The sequence below is a fragment of the Neolamprologus multifasciatus genome, chromosome 6, assembly GCF_963576455.1.
Source record: "Neolamprologus multifasciatus chromosome 6, fNeoMul1.2, whole genome shotgun sequence".
NCBI lineage: Eukaryota > Metazoa > Chordata > Actinopteri > Cichliformes > Cichlidae > Neolamprologus > Neolamprologus multifasciatus.
The window spans coordinates 34997970-35022302 of record NC_140444.1 but is presented as its reverse complement, the minus strand read 5'-3'; the positions used below and the strand labels follow the sequence as shown (position 1 = coordinate 35022302).

Sequence of the window (24333 nt, the reverse complement as noted above, 5' to 3'; positions counted from 1 at the left end):
CTGAAGCAGGACTCCAGGAGAACAGGGACAAAACAGCAATGAGGGGTTAAATACATGTAGGCAGAGTGGAGACAGCTGAGGAAAAACACACAGCTGAACTAAATCTGATAACAAAAAATGCTGAGGTGTAATTAAACACTAGACACAGGAGACACAGGCTACCAGAATAAAACAGGAAATAACTGAACGTGGGAACAGAAACATGGACTTGACACAATTTTATTTATACAGCACCAAATCACAACAACAATCACCTCAAGGTGCTTTATATTGTAAAGTAGACCCTACAACAATACTGTGGCGGAGGTGTGGTCCGTGGCTCGGCTGCAGGGGAGGAGTGGTGCAGTGAGCTCAACGGGGCGGTGCTGGGGAGGCAGGTGAGAGCAGCTGGTGGCGTTTGGTCTGATGACAGTCTTCTTTCCCCTGTTTTAGTGAGACGGGAGACGAGAGGAAAACGCTGAGACGGGCGCTGACCAGACTGTGAACTGTCACAAAAAAAGTCAGAAATAAACGTGACATCTCGCTGTATCGAGCCGTGTGTGTGTGGAGTGCATTCAACAAATACGTACAGAGAAAAACCCAACAGTCATATGACCCCTTATGAGCAACACTTTGGCGACAGTGGGAAGGAAAAACTCCCTTTGAACAGAAAGAAACCTCCAGCAGAACCAGGCTCAGGGAGGGGCGGGGCCATCTGCTGGGAGCAGTTGAGAGAAGGACGACAGAACAAAAGACCTGCTGTGAGAGCCAGAGATGAATAAATAGTATGATGAAGTGTACCCAGAGGTTGCCCTTTGTTCAAAATTAAAGTCTACAAATCAATGACATCACACTGGCCTATGTTTATATACAGTCTATGATTACATGTCAGTGAGATCTTGGAGCTGCAGGTATGCAAAGCTGCAGCTTTAGAATTTAGGCTCTGATCCTTTTTCCACTATTTTTATTTTTCTTCTTTCTTTGTGTTTCTCTGCCATGTTTTTTCTCTCCCTTCATTTCCTCTTATTGTCCCTTTACTTACTCTTTGCCTCGCTCCAGTCTACTGCAGAATTTCACACCGAGCTTCAAGGAGAGTGAAATGAACGCCATCGCCATCACCTCTCTCTTTCTAGTCCCTGTCAGTACTCTTGCTGCAACATTTTGGATTAACTGAAGTCTTTTCAAGGTGTTTTTAGGACATCCTGATAATAATGAATTACAGTAGTCAAGCCTAGAAGTAACATATGCAGGAACTAGTTCTTCAGCATCACTCTGAGACAGGCTATTTCTAATTTTATTGATATTGTGCAAATGGAAGAAAGCAGTGCTCCATATTTGTTTAATATAAAATAGAGTTTTAATAAAACTCTGCTTCCTGGTCCCAACACTGGATAGTCATGTTTCAGGGGATTTCATAAATTTGCCAGATTTCTAGAAATAACAGCTGCTTCATCCAAAGTGGGATGGATGCCATGTCTCCTAACCAGACCAGAGTTCCTCCAGAAAGTTTCCCAATTATCTATTACGCCCACATCGTTTCTTGGACACCACTCAGACAGCCAGCAATTTAAGGAGAACATGACACTCCTGGTGTGATTGGGGAGGGGACTACAGTCTGACATTGTGTTTGCAAAGTTACACACTGATTCAATATTGATTTTAATGACCTCTGATTGACGTAACCAGGTGTCATTATTGCTGATGTGAATTATACTTTTACTGAATTCAGGTTTACCCTCAGTAGTAATACACCTGCACTTTTTTTGCCCCCCCCCCACCCCCCCCCCCACCCCACCCCCCACCCCACCCCCCACCCCACACCTCCCACCCCGTTTGGTCGGATTCGTGCGTGTGCGCATGCGCGTTCAGATGTGCTCGGCGCATGCGCGTTCAGGTGTGAAAACACACCCTCTGGGCGGTATCGACTCCTCCTAGTGGGTTGGCTTAGGTTATATAGGTATAAAAGTGATCCTTTCACATTCTAAGACCATCACCGCCACGGCCTAAGGAGCACAGACACATCGCGCTAAGGACCCCAACGACTCACCGACCTAAGGAGCACAGAATACCATCTGTATCAACCATGACACCCAGCCAGGACATCGCCCATGCCACAGCCGCTCTAGGTATGTCTACAGGAGTATGCAGCCGGGGTCCTCAACGTAAAAAGCAACGCTGTGAAAATGCCGTAGATGGGACTGTATTTAAGTTAGAATATCGCGGCGCTGAAGGGTATGTGTATACCATTAAATATACCGAAGGGACAGTTGTGCTTAGTGTAGATTGTGGCGAGGGATTGTTTTGGGGGGAACCCCAAAGCATCTCTACCAAAAACTGGAAGCTCTTCCGGACCGTAGTGTGTGCGGACCTGGACAATGTGGGCTTCCCAGAGGTGCTGTATGTTTCCCAGTGGAACAGTGCATCAGGCCCTGAGCTTTACAGGGTTGAGGCTGATCGTTTCAATCGCAACCCTGAAGACTTTATTTTTCTCAGTGCATGTGATGACAGGGATAGTCTTATTGCTTCCAGAGGGCTTGAAAACTGGAGGTTAAATCCTTACCCTCTAAACCTTGAAGAGCGCACAAGATGGTTTAAGGACTTGTTTTTTATACAGTGGTGCGACTGGAGAGGTTTGTCGCGTCTGTTTAGCCAGATTGACGACGCGATCAAGAGGGACAGACTCAACACTGCGTACGAGAGTATTAGAAAACGCCTTGTTTTTGACGATCTGGCGAGTTGTCCGAAGACTGGTTTGCCTGCTACCCTGTGCAAACCTAAAATCATAAGACCTTCCGACAACTAAACAATAAACTGGTAGGTTTAATGTGAGGGGTGTGTGTGTGGGGTTGCGTGTGTATCTATGTGACAAATTAAGAGCTTGTGGTTTTCATTTTACAGAGCATGACTCGCCGTCGTGGGACCTGTCAGAGTCACCATCAATAGGGCTGCTAATCCCGACCCCCCAGACTCCACCACCCTCACCAGCATGCTCACAGGACCCCCTCATATCAGACCTGTGGGAGGAAACTGTAATCGACATCAAACTCGCAACTCTCCACCTGTTGATGTTGGCGCTGAATGAGTTTCTACAAGAGACATGTTACGGATGCCAAACAGGCCACCCCAGTCAGGTGCAACACAGCTGCTTGCAGGAATTGTCTGAGTATTTCTTCGACACCTACTATGACGATGTGATGATAAGGCTCAAGACTGACCGATTCATCCCAGCCATCCAGCTGTTTGTACGCTCAAACACCACAGATGGGACTGGAACACAAATCCGCAGAGTTGCAGAACACCTCATGTGTGAACTGAGATCAGAGCGAAATATAGTATGCGCCATTAATGACAACATTGTGGACCTGCTAGAAGCAAGTACTTGCGCCCGACGTGTTAAACCAGCCATGCTCCGCATGATTGGAAACTACTGGGGTGGGAGACACCTGGTTTAATGTGTGCTGTTCAAGTATCCATTGTCTGTGATTGTGTCTGTGTGAAAATTAAATAAAAAGACGTGTTAACACCAACTTCTTAGTCATTTGTGGTTTGTACAGTCATGGAAAGCACATTGCATAAAATATATCATGATCCAGCCCATCCTGCGGGGTTGGCCAGTTTAAATAAGCTACGTATAGCGGCAGGGGAGGCATCAGGTGTAACACCTCCAATATCTCAGGTCAAACATTATTTAGAACAAGACGACACTTACACACTCCATAAACCTGTGAGGATCCATTTCCCCAGAAATAGAGTATTGGTGACAGGGATCGACAAACAGTTTCAAGCCGATCTGGTTGACATGTGTGAATATGTGTCAGATAATGATAATGTGAGATATCTGCTAACATGTATAGATGTATTCTCAAAATACGCATGGGTTAGATGCCTAACAAACAAGACAGCGAATGTTGTATCAGCTGCTTTTGAGGATATACTTAGTGAGGGTAGGATCCCTGTGAAACTACAAACAGATGAAGGCAAAGAGTTTTATAATACAACCTTTAAACACCTAATGGAGCGATATAATATCAAGCATTTCTCAACAGCTAGCGAGGTTAAATGCAGTATTGTCGAGAGATTCAATCGTAGCTTCAAGGGTAGAATGTGGAAGTACTTAACATCAGCCAACTCCCGGAGATATGTAGATGTCATACCAGATCTCACACAAGCATATAACAATGCTTATCACAGATCTATCCAAATGGCTCCGGCAGAGGTGAATAAGGATAATGAGAAGTCGGTGTTTAACGCGCTGTACAAAACGAGGCCTCAGAGGGAACTGTGCTTTAAATTTAATATTGGCGACACTGTACGAATATCAAAACTGAGAGGAAAGTTTCGAAAAGGATACGAGCAGACCTACACCGATGAGATTTTCACAGTCAAGGAACGTATAGGGAGACAGCCCCCAGTGTACAGACTAGCGGATCTAGCAGGAGAGGTATTGAAAGGGTCATTTTATGAGCCTGAGATACAACGTGTGGTTGTTGATGAAAACAAAACATTTAAAATTGAAAACATATTGGCTAGAAAAAAAGTGGGTCGGAAAAAGCATGTGCTAGTGAAATGGCTAGGATGGCCCGACAGCTTTAATTCGTGGATTCCAGAAAAAGACATCGTTGAGGCGTAATTAACTCAGATGACGCAGCTCTACACACATTCATTCAACACTGAGCATAGACTGAGAAAGCATGAATAAAAAGAACAACAACAATGCAGGCTTCTATGTAAGCCTCTTCTCGAATGCTTCGGCGCATGTTTACCCGGGTAATAAGATATCTAATTTTAGAACAAAGCTAGCAAAACCTATCGTTTTGGATCAGCCGTATGAGGTTGCTGTTATAGAGATACAGTACCCACGCATATGGATGTCTTTTCCACAATCAGATTCGCAAGTGGAAATTCATGACCCAGTCAAAGATGGAACCATCGCCGTAACCATGATCGAACTGTCTGTGGGTCATTATGCATCTGTGGAACAGATAATAAAAGAATTTAATTTTAAATGTCAGCAGTACCAAACCACTGGAGACCTTAAAATGCAATACAACACAGTTACTAACCATGCCTGTGTTATGGGACCTAGGGGCACTATTCTCACATTTAGAGGGAGACTGGCGGAAATCCTAGGATTCGAAACAGGAGAACCGTTTGTACTTCATTATAAAAACACATATGCCCCGCACCCCGCAGACATATACGGGGGAAAATATAACATCTTTATTTATGCAGATATCGTTGATTACCAGCTTGTGGGTGACGCCCACGCGAGGCTATTAAGAGCTATAAATATCACGGACGATGACCGCCGCTTGCCTATTCTACAATTTGACAGCCCACACTACACACCTGTGTCAAAGACATTGATCGACGACATAGAAATTGATTTGAAAGACGATCGAAATCAACACATACCCTTTTTATACGGCAAGGTGTTTGTCAAGTTACACTTCCGACCGATAACCCACCATTTTTGAAAAAAAGGATGGCCGTCTACAACACTGATGACTCAAAATATGTAAAATACTACTTATCACAGGCTGGTGGAGAGCTCGGAGGGTATGTTGGGACCAGTACGCAATATGGGTCAGGGCTGGGTGGGTTGTTCCGCAGCTTGTTTAGATTTGCTGTACCACTGTTTAAAAAAGGAGTTAGCATAGTCAAACCACACCTAAAAACAGCCGCATCGGGCATAGTGTCTGATGTCATAACCAACATAACCAGACCCTCAACCACTAAGCAGGACGGTAGCGGATTGTATGTGTATACGCCCAGACCATCTAAGACCCCACCCCCAGGGCAACCGTTGTCTAAAAAGCGTAAAACCACAAAACCTAGCAGGAGAGCTAGCAAACGGACACCGTCACGCAGAGTGAAAAGACCCAGAACCAGTCGTTCTAAAACTGCAGAGTTTGACATATTCTAAATGGCACTGTTACACAGTCATTCTGGAGAATGTGTAAAAACAGAGCTGGACCTGTTTACTGTTCCCTACACACAGACTAGCATTGAGAAAAGTACATTTATCGAAATCCCACCTGTATCTGCAATCACTGATGGAGGGCCGATCGAGTTTTACATCTCATCGTCCGGTGAAGATTACCTGGATCTAAATGACTCATATATCTACACACGTGTGAGAATCACAAACGCTGATGGCTCAAACCTGGCTAGGGACGCTAATGTAGGATTTATTAATTATCCTGGATGCAGCATATTTAGTCAAGTTGATGTTAATTTGGGAGACCGCCTCATTAGTCAATCATCCAACACATATCCATACAGAGGTGTGATAGAATGTCTTATCAATTATAATAAGGACACTTTAGACACACAGTTCAGCACCGGGTTATTCTGTAAGGATACATCATCACACATGAATGACACATCTATAGAAGGAGAGAACCAGGGCCTGGTGACCAGAGGTGGCTACACAGCAAATAGCAGTATTGTTGAATTGATTGCACCAGTACATGCAGACCTGTTTTTTCAAGAAAAACTGTTACTTAATGGAATCGACCTGTCACTGAAATTTGTGCGCTCTAAAGACGAATTTGCTCTCATGACAGCGGATGCCAATGCATACAGAGTTAAAATTGTCTCAGCCAGTCTCTTTGTCAAGAAAGTTAGTGTATCACCGACCGTCAGACTTGCACACAGCAAGGCATTGCACCATGCAAACGCAAAATACACGGTAGACAGAGTGTCTTTAAAGACGTTCTCCATACCTGCAGGGGCTAGAATATCAACAAATGACAATTTATTTATGGGTAGGATACCTAAATTTGTGATCATTGCATTTATAGACAATGAAGCATACACTGGCTCCTACCAGCGTAATCCATTTCATTTTGAAAACTGCGATATAGAATTTATGTCTTTATATGCTGATAGTCAGGCTTATCCTGCTAAACCATTCCAGCCCAATTTCCAGAGAAAACACTATACCAGAGAATTTTACCAGCTGATACAAACCACAGGAAGACATTTAAAGGATAGATCTTTAGCTATTACGCGTGCGGACTTTGGTAACGGCTACACTTTATTCTGTTTCAATCTGGAAGCTGACGAAGGACATTCAGGGAATGTGTCGTTAATTAAAACAGGGAACGTGAGATTGGAAACCCGTTTCAGAAATCCACTACCCCGTACAGTGAACCTCTTGTGTTATTCGGTATTTGATTCAGTCATTGAAATATCTAACATGAGACAGGTGCTCTTGGACTACTATTGAGACAAAAACGGTCATGAACACTATAGAACTATCAGCCGTGATCGGCAGCATTATCAATAAAAACACACATTTCCTAGGCGTGTTAGCCTATGATCAGCTAACCACTGAACGGCTTCAAAGACTCCCTGCTATGAGTATTGTAAACACCCACCCTTCTACGATGCCCGGGGAACATTGGCTTGCTGTTTATATTTCGAGAGACAGACGCGGTTATTTTTTTGATAGTTTTGGTCACTCGTTAGACAGTTTTCCCCCAGCAATAAAGATGTTTCTTCTAAAAAACTGTTCCACTGTTTTATATTCAGGAAAACAAGTGCAGAACGACTTCTCCATCACATGCGGTCAACACTGTGTATTTTTTTTATATCATGTGCAAAATGGTGTATCTTATGAGCGTGTGCTTAACATGTATGGGTCTGATTTAATTTGTAATGATGCTATGGTGTGTCGATTTGTCAACAACATACAACCTGTTGCTGTATGCAGTGATTACGTGTGTGTGCAATGCGGATACTGACATGTACTAATGAGAATAATAAAAACAACATGAGAGCATGATAATCGAGTCAATGGTATTTATTATCAAATCTCGTATATAAATATATAGATTTACAACATACATTGTTTAAACATAAATAAAAGAAATCAAACATTAACCAGTAATAAAAAAGAAAAACATATATTTAACAGTAATAAAGACATAATATATTTAACAGTAATAAAATAAAACAAAACAAAACAATTTAGCAGCAATAAGTGAAAAAAACATTACAGTAGAAAAAACACCAAACAGCAAATATTTTTAGCAGAAAAACAATTTCAGGTGCAATAAGAAAAAACCTGAATTCAAAAATCCAACCACTCTACAGGACCCCCCTTTAATTTGTTTTTTTTATTCTTTATTTTTTTTAGTGTACTATGTCGCAGCGGTCCACCAGGGGTGATCTTTTTTGGTGTGTGTTTTAAAAAACCAGGGTCTTCAGACAGTGTGTGATCGGTTTTATACATGGCGACGGTCTTACGTATGCCTGTGTTAGATATGGCTGATAACGGTACGTTTAAATCTGAGACAGCTTTTAAAAACTCTGTCCAGCCGATAGGTCTCAAACCCTCAGAGGGTGTGTGTGTGGTTGTGACGCCTCTAATTAGATCATAAATGTGTGAACCAGGGATGGTGTGTTTATCAACAATAATTTCGCCTTTGTCGTTGTAAGAGATCAAGTGTGGCGAACGGCTCACCGCTGATAGAATAAGTTCTGCATTCCTCCTACACCTTTTAGGTATGTATGTTAAAACATTCTCCGCAACAAGATCCCTCACCCCTGCATCACCATGAACAGGCGATGTGTCCGTCGACTGGGGTTGCACATCCCTGTTAAATTGTTCAGGTAATGATAAAGACAATACATTCTTTTCACGGGCACCTTGTCTCACAAGGGTAAGGTATCTTTGGAGAATATCGCTGTATTTTTTAGCCTTCTCATACACATCTATGTCAGAATCTTGTAACACTTGTAACATCTCCTTGTCCAACTCGTTCTGAGACTGTTGTCTGATGCTGTCTGTTTGCTGCTGCTGCTGCTGCTGGTGTTGCTTTATTAAGTCCAACTGGTGTTGGGGTACCAAAAACATCTTTTGCACATGTTCCATTTTCACCTGTTTGCTATCAGACTGGTTATGAAAGGGATTGCAGCCCCTAATAGCGGCAGTAAAAACCCTCCAGATTGGTTGATTGTCTTTCTCTTTTTCAAAGTTTTTATTTTTTTGTCTGCAATCAGTCTGATTATTGATTTTTTCTTTTTCAGCTGTTTGTACTGCTGATTGGTCAGTGGTATGTTACCATGCAATACATTAAAGGCTATCTCACACAGCGCATTGATAAAATCTAAGTTTGAATTACTAATAATAACTCTGCGTAGAGTAGGAGGAGCCCTGTATATCATCTCCAACAGAGACAGATTCCTCCGCATGCGTGATGACATCCTTTCACCTCTTTGCTGATTTTTGTTTTGGAATGTAAACAACCGGACGCTCTGATAGTAAATTTGTTCTGAGTCTTAAATAGTCCGGGGTCTTAGCTTTATAGTCTATTAAAAGATACCCGTATGTTGTGGATGTGGCATCATTAAACGCTTCTATAAAATATTTAGTATTACCCGGAAACATTTGCCTACCTAAAAGCATAACCTGATATTTATCTCTCGGATTTTTAAACAATATTAGATAGTTAGTGTTCAAGGAAATGGTTCTACTGGATTTTCCTTGAATAAACAAATTCTGAACTAGATATATACAACTCAAATTCCTATGATGCACATACTTTGTGAACACATTTTGAACTTCTAAATTGTTAGCTGCATCGTTCATTACATCGTCTATAATTAACAAATTGTTCTTTTCTGCAGGAAGAAGGGTGTCATCAGCAAGAGATTCGGGTATACCGTTAACAAAGTTTATGTCTCTTATCTTAAGAAGCTGGTCATATAATGGCTGCCAGCATGAGTATATATATACAATATTGTCAATGCTGCATGATATAATCCGGGAAGAATTTTCAATTATGCTTTTAACAAAAAAAGTCTTGCCGCAGTTACTGGGACCGCTGACCACCATACTGAACGGGTGCTGCAACCGGGCGTCAAACCCCTGTTCTAATTTAAAATCCATAAGGTACAGTTGTATAGTCTGGGAGCACACGGCGCTTATTGTAAACAACTTTAACTTTTTTCACAATGGTTTTATTCTTCAAATGAAGCTTCTTTTTATCGCGTCTGATGCTATCAGACACGGCAACTAGGTGTGCGTCTGATGTCTGATTGGTTACAAACTTGTGGACTAAACCTTTCAAGGAGTCGTGGGTGACCACTTTTGAGTTTAGTGCGTTCAGTGTCACGCCTTTACATTTGACCTGGGTCTTGCCCAACGATGTGTGATACGCGTAGCATTTTGGCCCACCGGAAACAAATTCCGCTATGTAATCCTCCACACCACCCTCTCCACAGTCTAATTCGCTTGTGAGATCCCCCAGAAACGGACCTAGAGGAGGCATCCACTCGCCAGGGCGTGCCGTGAAAATGACACTGTCCGTGTCACAATACAGCACGCGCTGCTGCAAGTTGTCTAGCAAATCATACAGCATGAGTCTGGCGTGTGCAGTGGTCATGGCCCCGACAAAAACATTAACGTCCTTAACACGGGAAGCTCTACCATCAGCATGCCGCCACTGCACCATTGCGACGTCGTCAGAGATGAAACAAAACTGACGCACGTCGTACTGGTCGCTAAACATTAGCTGGCTAAATCTGGAAGGGTCTGTAATGAGCTCAGATGATGCCATATTTGACCTCATGCTGAAACGACCCCATAACGAGTTTAGCAACAGCTTGTTACAGTTACGAACAGCTTTATTTACACAAATCTTGGATGGGTCTAGCATTATTCCCTCCTTCTCATAATACTCGTCTATGTACTTCTTCTGTTCGTCAGGTGTCTTGACGTGTTCAGGATACCCCGAGGCCTCCTGTTTGAGTTTTAGGAAGGCTTTCACATAGTCTTTAAACAATGTGTCGGTCTTATTGGGGAAATGCCACACCTCATCAATAGCAAGAACCCTGTATCCCTTCTCAACAGCTTTTTCAAGCTCAAATGAGACCCAAGTGCCTTTCAATACCCGCTCACTGTCCCTGTGTCCACATGCAGTATGCTGGTTTTGGTCTTCAGCACACATGCTGCAGAGTGGAAACATCAGTTTTCCGTGGCACCTGTAGGGAAGGACGGGGTGAAAAAGACCCTTAGGGGGGAGCACTGTGCATTTAACAAAGCCGAAATAATTTTCTAGCTTGTCAAAGTTGGTGTAAATGACTTGAGGGTGTCCTACAGGATAGTCTTTTTTAGACTGCACTGTGGGATAGAGACTGGTGAAGTCGTAGTAAAATATTTTTTCATCACAACCAGTCTTGTGGTACAGCTTTATAGCATTTGTGCGACCTCCAAAAAGAGCGTCTCGGGGATTCATGCGTTCTGGCTTTCTGTATGTGTGCATGAAAGCCACAACTGTAGGGTCTGTCTGCTTCAAGGCAGCCCATTCACATTCCCACATCACTATTACGTTCACACTGTGTTGTGATCTCAGTGCATCAACTTTGTCACAAAACATGCGATGCAGCAGTCCATAGGATGCTTTGCTGACAGGATTAACTTCGCTCTCGGGGGTAACATTTAACACAGCCGTGGTGAAAACATCCTGCAAATTCATAAGCTGTATTACTTGTGGGGTCAAAACCGTCCACAAAATACGGTCCAACCCTCTGTTCGCCTCCTCTGAGAGCATGTTTTACCACTTTGTTGGTGGTGTGGGACACGTATTGAAGCCATTCGATAGAGACGTTAGAAAACGTCTTATTCTGCTCAACGTATGCCCCGTCATACGTGAGAGCGAGCGTGTCTCTAGGCAGAAACAGCGTTTTATACACACCCATACTAAATGCAGCCAAGGTGGTATACATGAATGGATCAACTTGTGTACAACCCAGTAACGTGTCACGATAAATGCTGCATGCTTTACGCAGGACATCAACATCGTTAACACAGTAACGCCTGAGTTCAGCCTGAAAATCAAAGGGATTCTGTGAGGCAACCTGGTACCATTCCATGAATCGCACCTTATCGCTTTCAGACATGTACTCATAGCCGTAGAAGGAGGGGTCTGGGTACGGGCCCACATAATGCTCATTATCCCTCGTATTAAACCTGTGTGGGAAATGGCCCTTCTGCAGATCTTGAAAACCTAAAGCAGAGGGTATTTTGGCAAGGCCCATGGGCAAAAAGCTGAACGAATCAATCCATCGCTGGTCATAGTCCCTGTCATACATCAAAATCACACGGCTGCCGCTCATTATGACACTAGGTGTTATGCACTGTCTGACAAAGTACTCGAGGAGTATGTAGTTGTCAAAGCCAGATGCATTATGTGCTATGAAAGTGTACCCACGAAACCTTGGGCGTCTGTAATGTTGCACAAACGCCTCCACACACTTTAATGTGTTAAATGTGAACTTATTGCCCTTCAGATCAGACGCACACACAAAGTTAGCCTCGTGTTTACCGTTGTGGTACCTAGTCTCGAAATCATATAAAATGTATTTATCGGTAGGCTTCTGTTTTTCAACAGGCTGTATGAAACACTGATGGTCGGAGTCTCCGGTTAATTTAGGCTCGCGGCAGTGCTCGCATCTAGGCTGGGCACATCTGTGTGGCGATTTCTTGGATTCTTTATATGTGGTGCCACAGTGCATGCAATGTTTCATATTATCACAGGGGATCATGTTGTGTTTTAATTCTGGTAATTTGTGTTGCTGGTAACAGTGTTGTGATTTGCAGATGCGGTTACAGTCGCTGCATTTCACTGTGGGACCCCTGTGGTGTTGACAGAGTGTATAACATGTGTTACATCTATGTTTACAGGAATGATGTAATGGTGAATTATATGTACTGTAACAGAAATTACACACATAGGATGCACCAAGAAAAGCGGTTGGGTTTAAAATCATGTGGTAATGTTGATTATGGAGATACATCATCAACGTGTTTGTGTTTGGCTCTTCATGTGTGAAAAAACATTCCAGGCGTTTACGCCCTTCTGTGTGGTAATAGATTACAATCTTAATGTTGAAGTGCTTCTCAAATTTACTGACATCTGTGAATGATACTTGCTGCTTGTCGCATAGACCTACTTCAGCATGCATCCGTTTAGCTGTAGCGAGTTTTTCTAGCTCAGAGGCTGATGAGTTTAATGAATGTGCTATACATAGGGAGAAGCACAAATTGTTGTGTGTGTTGTTTGGTGTGTATAAATGTCTGCCTTTCTTTGAGAGAATCTCATCATAAGGGATTTGTGCCAGTCTTAAGCGAGCCCCACCACTACTGTTCTGAGCTACCGTGACAATAAACTCTAATTCATCATCACCGATAGATTCATCATTACTCTGCATAACTTGTGCAATTCGATCGAGAAACAGCTCCGGATCATACCGATCATCAGCGTTTAAAACAACCTGAACATCTGAAGCCAGCGAGGGGCCACGCAGGACTACGTTTAGAACGCTGCCCTGTTGAGATCCAGCCACAGCTCGGTCTACCACATTGGCTAAGCACTCGCGCACTCGCGCAGGTACTTGTTCTGGATGATCAAGACTTATACCCCTAAAATCAAGGCGCTCACGCAATTCGCGAGCATTAAAATTAGGTATCTCTCTAATGTGTGGCTGGGAGCGCCTGCCAGATCCAGATTGCACAACGGGCTCAATCACGATAGTATCACTTTGTGAGAAATTTACAATGACTGAGGGGGTGTGTGGTGTTGCAGCGGTGCCCGGACACGCATGTGCGTCTGTAGTACTAGTAGAAGCGGTAACAGACTCAATAACAGCAGCAGCAGCAGCAGCAATACGGTTAGCATCAGTAACAACAGTGGTCCGAGCATCACCTGATGTACTACCACTATTATTAACAACAACAATAGACCCATCAGCAATAGCAGGCGTAGGAACAGTCTGACGAGGATGTGTATCAGATGAGGCTGATGCAGGCACACTATTAAGTCTAGCTACAATATTGTCTAATTTGTTATCTGTTTCTTCAGCCCACTGCATAAAAGCCTCTAAGTCAAAACATCTAACAGGACTGGAGGTTCCGTTATTATGTTTAAATAATTTATTTGGAGGGTCCATGGTCTGGATTTTAAAAGTCAGGGACTTGAAATTTTGCTGCAGATGATGTCTAATGTACTACACACTTTTTTTATGAATTTGATAAACTGTTGGTTTTGTATCTGTGCTTCTTGGTGGTATTGATTGAGTCTAGCTTCAATCAAACATAATTTATCAACTAATGAAGCTATATGACTCTGTTCAACAGGTTGAGCGTCTGAAACCTTCATGTAAGCATCATACGCCGCTGATATTTGAGAGTCTGTTATACCGTCGTCTTCAAAATCTACGTGTGAATCAATGCTATTTCTGACACATTCTGGTGGGGTGGGTATATGAACAAGATCGAAATCTGATATACTGTATTCAAAAACATCAGAGAAATCACGAGGCAAGCACTCACTCGGGGGTGTTGCAGGACCGCTGATGAAGATCGCTTCTGATTCTCCACTGTTGCACAAAGCTCCAGGTTTTTGTTGTTCTGGGAGGTCGATACTGTTTAAACATTCCAAAAACGTCTGGAGTACGGTGTCCTGATCATTATGTGGAGGGGTACTGTGCTGCAGTCTGTGAAGATAGATATGTGTTAAAACATTTATACATGTACCCATTTCAAACAGAATAAGCGTGTCTCCCTCTCTATCTCTTTTTATCTAATTTATATATATACCTTGTAGTGTGCGTTATTCCTGACGGCCCTGGTTCTCCGCACATAAGGTTCTCTGGCGTGGCTCTGTATGTGTAAAACGGTCGGTTTTAGAACATTTGGAATTGTTTAAACCCATTTGCTGTTTTTTTAAATACACAATTATACACCCCGTTGTATACATACCTTTTGTAAGGATGGGCTCTGTGGTCGCGGTGTCTGAATGTTTTCCTGCTCAGTTTGTTAACCCTGGAACAAATCAAAGAAAAACTCTGTTATTATATAATTTAAAACAATCGCAAGCTTAAAACATACATACGATTAAAAATCGCGTAATTCTGTACACACCTTGTGCCTGTTAGAGATGTTGTTCCATCTTTAAAATCCCCCGTTTCTAAAGAAAAGGGTGCTGTGCCGTTCTCCCGAACTCCTGAAAATTAAGCTTTTGTTTTAGGAAAAAAGATAGTTTGAATATCCTATAATATGTTAACATAACACTTTTAAAAATACAATAATAGGTTTTGTTTTACTTACCGCTTAAGATGTCCATGTTATAAAGAACGATGATAGTTTTGATGGTCTCAAAGAAAGTGATGTTGTCGCGACGAATGCTGAGTTCACCCTGAGCTTCGCATAGGTCTCGGTTAAATACCTTCTCCAGGAACAATGCCAGTACACAACTGCTTCACACCTTAAGGTTCACACTCCCATGCTACTTCCCAGAGTTCTCGAAGAGACAAAAGACACCTAGTCTGGAGGTCCTGTTTCCCACCATCAACCTTACTACACCCCACCCTCCCCCCTACCATTTGTCTAGACAGGTTTGCCTTAGTTCAACATTGCGAAATCCCGATTTTTAAATAAAATGATCGCATCAACCCTGGAAAGAAAACTAGTTAAATTAAATAAAACGCTTGTGAACATGCCGACATTACCCATTCGGAAGAAATTCCCACTTGTGCCGTTTTCAAAATAAATTGCATGTATCGCAGCAAGCTGAGATATTGTCAGGTTTATAAAATTAGTCTAGCCTCAGTACACAACTGCTTCACACCTTAAGGTTCACACTCCCCAAGCTACTTCCCAGAGTTCTCGAAGAGACAAAAGACACCTAGTCTGGAGGTCCTGTTTCCCACCATCAACCTTACTACACCCCACCCCCTACCATTTGTCTAGACAGGTTTGCCTTAGTTCAACATTGCGAAATCCCGATTTTTAAATAAAATGATCGCATCAACCCTGGAAAGAAAACTAGTTAAATTAAATAAAACGCTTGTGAACATGCCGACATTACCCATTCGGAAGAAATTCCCACTTGTGCCGTTTTCAAAATAAATTGCATGCATCGCAGCAAGCTGAGATATTGTCAGATTTATAAAATTAGTCTAGCCTCAGTACACAACTGCTTCACACCTTAAGGTTCACACTCCCCAAGCTACTTCCCAGAGTTCTCGAAGAGACAAAAGACACCTAGTCTGGAGGTCCTGTTTCCTCAATGTCTGGGAGGTGTGGGGTGGGAGGTGTGGGGTGGGGTGAGGGGGTGAGGGGGGTGAGGGGGTGGGGGGGGGGGGGGGGGGTGGGGGGGGGGGGGGGGCAAAAAAAGTGCAGGTGTATTACTACTACCCTCAGCCAGCAGTTTTTAAATTTCCCTCAGTGCCGCCTGCTCTGGCCCCTGGAAGACAACTGACTATGGTTGCTGGTGTCTTCACATGTCTCAGAACAGAATCACTAATTAGCAGAGTTTGTTCCCCGGCGGGTGTGTCACCGAGTGGGGAAAAACAGTTAGACACAGGAACAGGGTTGTGGTGTACCAGGGCTTCTGTTTAAGTCTATGATTCCTCCTCACCGTCACCCAGCCATCATGTTTTCACGTCTGCTCAGGATAACCTGCTGGGAGACAGTTAGCAGGGTCTACGCCACCTTCCACTGCTCCATCTACAGAGGCCTGACCAGCTACGAGTTTTTCAATGGTGGGATGCCGAGAGTTCAGTTCAGTGATCCAGGCCTCCAGAGCTGCATAAAGACTACATTTATTACAAGTATCATTACTGCTCATTTTAAAAAACAGAAAGCATAACTCCTTCTCCAGAGTCGAGCAGTCTTCCACATATCAGGTTAAATAAAGGCTGCTGAGGAGCAAGCATGGCTTGGGCCCATCTCAGAGCTCGCCCTCGCAGCAGGATAACCATGAATGCAATTTTGCACAGTCTGAGGAATAAATTCTCCTTTGTTGATGAAACACTAGGAAACACTGTGTGAGGAAACCTGTTCTTTTCACTGGTAAAAACTTCAGGTGTAGGAAGAGGCCTCTCCAGAGGTACAACCTCCCTGAGCTGTGCTGCTGACCATGTCCATCGTTTTATGACCACAGTATACTCATCTTATAACGGATGTCAATCCAGCAGATTATCTTTGGCATGTGGTGGATCAGGAGATTTGCAACATGGATGCACAGCCGACAAATCTGAAGCAACTGTGTGATGCTATCATGTCAATATGAAACTAAATCTGTGAGGAATGTTTCCAGGTCTTTGTTGAATCTGTGCCACAAAGAATTAAGGCAGGTGTAACTAATGAAGTGGCCGGTGACTGTATTTAGTGTCTAGATTGAATTTTCAGTATTTTATTCACTTAATAGCAGGACAGAATACCACATGACTGTGGCCTTGTGTTATACCCTCTCTGCTGCAGTGATGCTGCAGACAAACACAAACATCGTGATTACACATTTAAGAAGAGCCTCTTAAAGATGAAGGTCTGTGTCTCTTGACCTAAACACATAATCCAGTTAAATCTAATTTATGTTCATCAATGCCCCTCACACTGTAACTTAAAGTAATAAATTGGTTACTGATTAATTACAGAAGCACGTTTGTGAGCATAAAGATGTAAGCCTTGGACCATCGGGATGAAATGTGGTTGGGAAACTTAACAAGCATTGATGAAGCTTCATCAGTAGTTCAAACAATGCCTCAAAACCTTCGCTCACCACGGGTGGTTAGCAGACTGTGGTTGTACCATGCAGCCTAATAACATGCAGTAAATTGCAGGTTAAAGCAGCTTACACATTGTTAAACGAGGAAAGGGAACTAATGTGGCTGTCACATTACCCTTTTGTCCCATTTCATCCCAGGATTTGATTAAATTGCTGCTCACTTTCTACAGTACTTAAAACTGATCACACAAAACTATTTTTCTTCATCTTTTAATGATTACCAAAGTCTGTGAATCCCCACATTGTTCAGTTGTTCTTTTTGCTCCCCATGAGGTCACTTTCACCATGTGACAAAAACAACACCCCACTGTACACACTCGGGCCACCAGCAACTTTCTAAATCCTCAATAAAAAGCTGACAGGTTGCAATGATGTTCCAAATAACTTATTAAGAAAACAACTAAATACACAGAAAATATTATGAAAACTGGTTTATTTTATATCTCCTAGTTTGAAGTGAAGCAATAAAAACATGTATAAAACATCACAAACTGTAATATTATACAAATGCTTCCTGCTGATGCAATGGAGACATCTTCCAGTGACAGTCTTCATCCGTGTGAGTGTGAGGAGGCTCCTAAACCCACCGACACAGAAGTGCATGTTCACAACTCCCTCTGTGCAGGCGGGGTCAGGACCCTCCTCACCCTGGGTGAAGAGGGGTGGTGCTGTGGCCAGTCAGGTATGAAGTGCTGAGAGTGGATCTTTGGTCCTCTGTGCAGCTCTGTCCACTCTCAGCTGCTCTGCAAAGCAATAACACGAGAAAGACGTCATTTTAACACAATACAGCATTTCCATTGTTGGCAGCTGCAGCATGTTGTTAAATGCAATTTTAAACTCAACATATACACACAATAACTATAAATAAACTTAAACCTACAGTACTGTAGGACGATGATTTACACCAGCTATTGGAAGGATTTAGTCTTCAAGACAGTTTGTAGCCAATGTGAGGTGATAACTTACATAGCTGGAACACAGCACCACTCTCCAGTTTGTCATTTGGTCATCCATCCTTCTCATCGGGTTGGGGTAAGGCTGTCTTCTGGGTGGAGCATCTCTCTGTGTTAGCTCCGTCTTGGACGTTGAGTGTCTGAAGTTCTGAATGCTGGGAGAGGACAAGTGTAAAGCACCTGAAGACAAAAAGACAAAGAGAAAAGCATGAATTCACAGATCACCGAGTTGTTCAGTTTACTTTTCTTCTGTTATGTGTTTTTACCTTACCTCTGATCCCTTAGCCACAGGCTATACCTTATGTAAAAACAAGAGACTACAGTCAGTTCACGACATCATTTTTAAACATTTTCTACTTATTTGTGTTGACATTAAGTACGGACTTACCTTTGTCCTGCATGGTGAGCTAGAGCTTGAGAAAAAATATGTTAGTCATTTAAATAGTGTCTTACAAACACTGCAAGACGCAAAAACCAACTTAAACATTTAAAGTTTAAAAACAAGTTCTAACATTACCTAGTCAGAGTCACTGTCATCAAGTGAAAGGTTAAAAGGCCTTTCCCAGAAGCGTCTGACTCCAAAAGAACCTGAGGATGTCGAAGGGCAACAGAACGTGTCATCACTTACCTTGCACCTCTTTGCACTTACCTCTTCAGTGCAGATGTCTTCTCTGCTTCTCTTTGCTGAGGAGGTGAGAGCTGAGGTTGAAGGAGAAGCTGAGAGAGTAGCGGAGGAAGGAGCAGCAGAGGGAGGAGCTGAGGGAGCAGGAGAGGAAGGAGCTGAGGGAGCAGGAGAGGAAGGAGCTGAGGGAGCAGGAGAGGAAGGAGCTAAGGGAGCAGGAGAGGAAGCAGCTGAGGGAGGAGCAGAGGAAGGAGGAGAAGCCAACGGATCACCAACTGGGAAGAGTGGGGCGTTGGGCTGGCCGAAAGGCGGCATGGCGAACGGGGCAGCACCTGGAGCAATAGGATGTCGCCAATCGTGCCAAAACGGCTCTGGAGGGAGCTCCTGGATGAGAGGGGAATCATCTCTCTCATCCATGGTGTCATACCCCGAGTCGTCACTAGGCCAATCGGCCCACTCTTCTGAGTTGTTCCAGTCAGAGGAATTGTCAGTGTCTTCACTCACCTCATCGACGTCCTCAGGTAGGTAGGGAGGGTACTCACCTTCCTCTTCACTGTCATCAGGATCCTGTGCTTCATGAGAAGAGGGGGAGGATGAGAGAAGGATATACTCACCATACTCACCTTCACTGACATGCTGGGTGTCAGAGTCATCCAGGATCCTGATGACCTCAGGAAGGCCTTCTTCTGCGGGACGCTCAACCACGTAGTCGAGGCGACCTGTGAGGAAATAAGTTCAAAATAACATTAAGAATGTAATAAACATCAAGTGCTAAAGGAACAGAGCTACATCTGTTAGTTTGATCAGATGATGAGAGAAAAGCATTTTAGGATACATTTATGTCAGACTGAATGACACTTCTACTTGTTCATGCAAGCAACAAACAGCTAAGTCAACTAAGTTCACATCATTAAATGAAGCATCCATTTTTAATAGAAGAGCTTCAAATCACTGCAGCGTGGATCCCTGAAATGAAATTTCATGTGAGAGATTTTCTAAAGTTTGTAGCAAGAAAAATCTTCATATTGGTGTTGTGGTTTATTGCTGACTTACATGACGACCCTTTAATCGGGCTTGTCTGCTTCCCCCACAAAGAAAGAAAAACAGAAAAAGAAGATATTACATGTTCAACCGTTATTAACAGAATAATGTGAAGGCTAATTTCAATAAACTACTGAATTCAAATCAGTTTTATTATTATCATATAGCTATAATATAGCACCAAATCACAACAACAGTCTCCTGTTGTTACATAAACATCTTTGTAAATCACCTTGTTGGTTCCAAAGTTCATCCTTTGAGTTAGGGGCATTTTTATTGCTTGAATGATAAAGATCATATTCATATGTGAGTGTCTTGATGACACAAATACTTTAAGAAAGGTCAGGTACAAGGACTGAGTAGAAATGAGTGAAAAAGCAGCCAAGTCCAGTAAAAAGCCTGGAGAACTATTTGTATGTGATGTCATGGCTGAAGGCCAAACCAGATAAAAGGATTCAATTGCAAATACAAACAGAGGCATTGGTAAATGTGATAACAAAACTTTATTTACAAACAGAAATAACACAACTAAAAAACTATATAAACAAATAAAAAACTATATACATAGAGCCACTCCAGGAATCACTGTCCTGGGAGTCACTGTAACGAGAGGAGACAGGGTTCAGATTCAGCTTACTTGCGTGAGACTTAAGAACACATCACTGTACAAGATTCATGTGAGAGATTATCTAAAGTTTGTTGCAAGAAACGTCTTCATATTGGTGTTGTGGTTTATTGCTGAGTTCCACGATGTGCTTTTGGTCAGGCTTGGTGTCTGCTTCCCCCACAAAGAAAGAAAAACAGAAAAAGAAGATATTACATAATTAGCAAGAGAATAATGCAGAAAACAGAGATTTGAGATGGGAAACTGTTCTCTGAGTCCACTGAGAGAGAGAGCTGTGCAGGAAGTGTGAGTTTATCGTGGTGGAAGCAAATCACGGGCCGGATAACTGAAATGAAATTTCATGTGAGAGATTATCTAAAGTTTGTAGAAAGAAAAATCTTCATATTGGTGTTGTGGTTTATTGCTGACTTACATGACGACCCTTTAATCGGGCTTGTCTGCTTCCCCCACAAAGAAAGAAGAAAAAAAAGATATAACTTCTTCAACAATTATTAACAGAAGAAAATGTGAAGGCTAATTTCAATAAACTACCAAAATCAAATCAGTTTTATTATTATCATATAGCTATAATATGGCACCAAATCACAACAACAGTCCCCTGTTGTTACATAAACATATTTGTGTTATATAAACACAAATATGTTTATATAAGTATATATAGCTGTACATTTGCATATGGTTTTATGTGTTACTGGGGTAATAAAAGCAAACATGTAACAAATTGTAAGGAAGAGTTTATGATGGATAGGGCCTAAACTGGAAGAAAAAGTGTTATTAAATATTGAAAAGGGGGCGGGATTAAATACGATTAAGCTATACTGCTTTTTGAACATTTAAGTTATTTATAATTATTATTTTGTTTTCTTTGTATTTTGTATTTTTTGTCTTTTTTTTTCTGTTGTTTATTTTAACATGTTCAAAGTAAATATACAATACCAGCTGTTCACTGTCTATAATAAAGACAGTGAACAGTTAATAGTTAGTATTCCCATGTACTCATATTATATTATGATTATATTAATGTAGCACCAGGTTCTGTAAACTTGTAACAAAACTATCTGGTAGAAACTGTGAGTACATTTCAGAGCCCTCAGTACTTTCACTTAAATAAAGATGTTGAATCAGTACTTCACAGTACTTTAAATATCAAGCATTTTTAAATACTTCTTAAGTACAAGTATCTGCACTTCTTCATAAGGACAAAGTGTCAGTATTTTGCCGCCTCTGTTGACAGACAGTGTTAATCTGTTTTGTGTCACATGTCAGATCAATGTGGGGATATTTCAGTTTTTCTGACACAGAACATAAAAGTGTTTATCTGCTCGGCTCCACTGATCTGAAAATGGGTTCGTTAAACACTTTTGTTCTTTCAAACAGTTTCAAAAATGCCTCCAAAGAGAAACGTACAGAACCTTTTGGTTTCCATTTCCTCGTCTCTTCTAAAAGACAAATGACAGACAAGTGAAGTCAAATGAAATGGGTTTCATTCTTTCCTCTGACTTTTCTCTCTTAAAGACAAACAGCTGATGTGACAGTACTCACATCATTATTGAATGTTTTCAGTCCATAAACGCAATGATCAGATTGTCAGTGTTACACCTGTTACCACTTGTAACAGGTGTAACACTTGTACCACAGCTGTTCATTTTGCTGATGTTTTGATTCAAACTTGATCTTTATTTAAAGTGAAAACAGAGTTTCTGATGAATTGTGTTGTAACAACTGTTGTTGTGCAAGATGCTGCAGAAACACTGAAAAGCACCACAATAAACCAACTCTGCCAACCACAAGTGTAATATGTGTAATATGTAACACACACAGAGCAACCCTCTGAGGTCTTTTCTGAAGCTGAAACTAGCACCACTGAATGAACAATGGACTGGGAGGTCAGTTCCTAGATCATTAAAATGCAAATTCTCACAACCACTGATCAACAGCCATGAGGACCATTCACAGAGAGTTGGGGAATGGCTGCAATCACAGCATTGTAAGATGGTGAACGATGAACCCTTAGGCCCCCTCCTCGATTCAGAGATGGTCTTTCCCTTTTCACGTAAATGATCTCCTTGACTCCGCGCTCAGACCAGCGTTCCTCCCTGTACAGGATGTGTACATCCTCAATGATTACCTGCTACAACAGTCAGCTGTAAGGTGGAGTTATGAGTCCCTCTGTTGTTGTGGGCCACACAGTAATAACTCCCACTGTGCTCAGGTCTGATGTTGCTGATGGTGAAGTTGTGTCCTGATGTTTTAGGTGAGTCTTCGTCCTCCTTGTACCAGGTGTAACTAGCTGCTGGGTTAGCATCACTGCTACAGGTCAGAGTGACTGAACTGCCCTCCACTATCTCAGCAGAGGGACTCACTGACACAGGGGGAAGCTTTGGAGCATCTGGAGGAGGAAACATGAACGTATTTAAAAATGTTGAAATGGATGTTAGATGTGTGCTAATATTTTTCATGCATCTATAAATTTAGAGGTGGATTTAAAAATCCTTCATAGTTTAAATCACCTCACTGCATGTCTGATGTGAACAAAGCACCTCTTTATCATCTATTACAGCTGATGAGTGAACTACAGCAGCAGAATGTGAATGTTAAACAGGCAGAGCTGATGAAATGTTTCAGTTTTTATTCTTTTTTACTCACATTTTACATCAATATGTTTGGATTCAGACCTCTTCACCTCTAGCTTGTTTTCAGCTCTACAGTAACACTGTCCAGAGTCAGAGGACTGAATGGAGCTGAAGACGAGCTGTGAGCCTTCACTGAGCTCTGTGTCTGAAATGACCACATTAGGAATACGTAACAGTGCATATATGACAGAGGAAGACGATCAAATGCAGAAAGGTTTGAGCTTTATTGTGGCTGATAAAGAAAATGATAAGTAGACTAATGGCTGTCTTCACATCTCAGAGTCACGCCCACACACAGTCAGGTCAGAGGTCAGCGGTGGAGGCAGGAAACCCTGGAAACAGAAAGGAAGTGGACGAGCTCGGCATAGAAGCATCCGATCACCCATATGGAGAGGAGGTGCCTCTTTTTGATCTTATTGTAAAACTTCTGTTTTCATTTTTTCCGTGTCTGCTGTTTTCCCTCCTTTTTCCCAAATATAACTGACAATGAACATCTCTGTTTTATAGTCCAGCGTGTGCTCGTCTCTGTGTCGTGACTCCCAGAAACATGATCACCCTTAAGTGGGGTTGATCTGGAAGGATTCACATGCTGGAGGCCAGTATGGTCTGACTGGTTCTGTGTTTCATTCAGGTGGAGGGTCTCATGGACCCGGAGGTCCCACCAGTTACTACTACATGTTACCCATGAAAGTCCGAGTGCAAGGACTCAAAGTGGCGCTGAGCTCCAAGATGGCTCAGGTAACAGAAACCTCTTTGTTTCATGTGTTGTTTCAAATACAGCTGCTAGTGATGTTAGAGGCTGAAAACGTCAGTAACATATGACGGTGTCGACAAGCAGCTGTTTTTGTCATCCACTTATCTCAAGCTTTTATTGCTGTTGTTATGCTGTCACAGAGGC

General features: G+C 42.3%; 2 protein-coding genes and 1 pseudogene across 2 annotated transcripts; all 3 read right to left on the bottom strand.

The window, feature by feature from the left end:
• Positions 1-1291: 1291 nt before the first annotated feature.
• LOC146517498 (uncharacterized) lies at positions 1292-17804 on the bottom strand (annotated as a pseudogene).
• A 173-nt stretch (positions 17805-17977) lies between these two features.
• Positions 17978-20008, bottom strand: LOC146517497 (uncharacterized). The gene is made up of 5 exons (XM_085163055.1): positions 20001-20008; positions 19923-19927; positions 18786-19855; positions 18528-18694; positions 17978-18304 (listed from the first exon to the last, which is right to left on the bottom strand). Exons 1-3 carry the CDS (start codon positions 20006-20008, stop codon positions 19032-19034), a joined length of 837 nt encoding a protein of 278 aa, XP_085019181.1. The 3' UTR covers positions 17978-18304; positions 18528-18694; positions 18786-19031.
• Positions 20009-22919: 2911 nt separating this feature from the next.
• Positions 22920-24121, bottom strand: LOC146517496 (B-cell receptor CD22-like). The gene is made up of 3 exons (XM_085163843.1): positions 24118-24121; positions 23449-23580; positions 22920-23191 (listed from the first exon to the last, which is right to left on the bottom strand). The coding sequence occupies exons 1-3, from the start codon at positions 24119-24121 to the stop codon at positions 22920-22922; spliced, it is 408 nt and encodes a 135-aa protein (XP_085019969.1).
• Between the last annotated feature and the right edge of the window lie 212 nt (positions 24122-24333).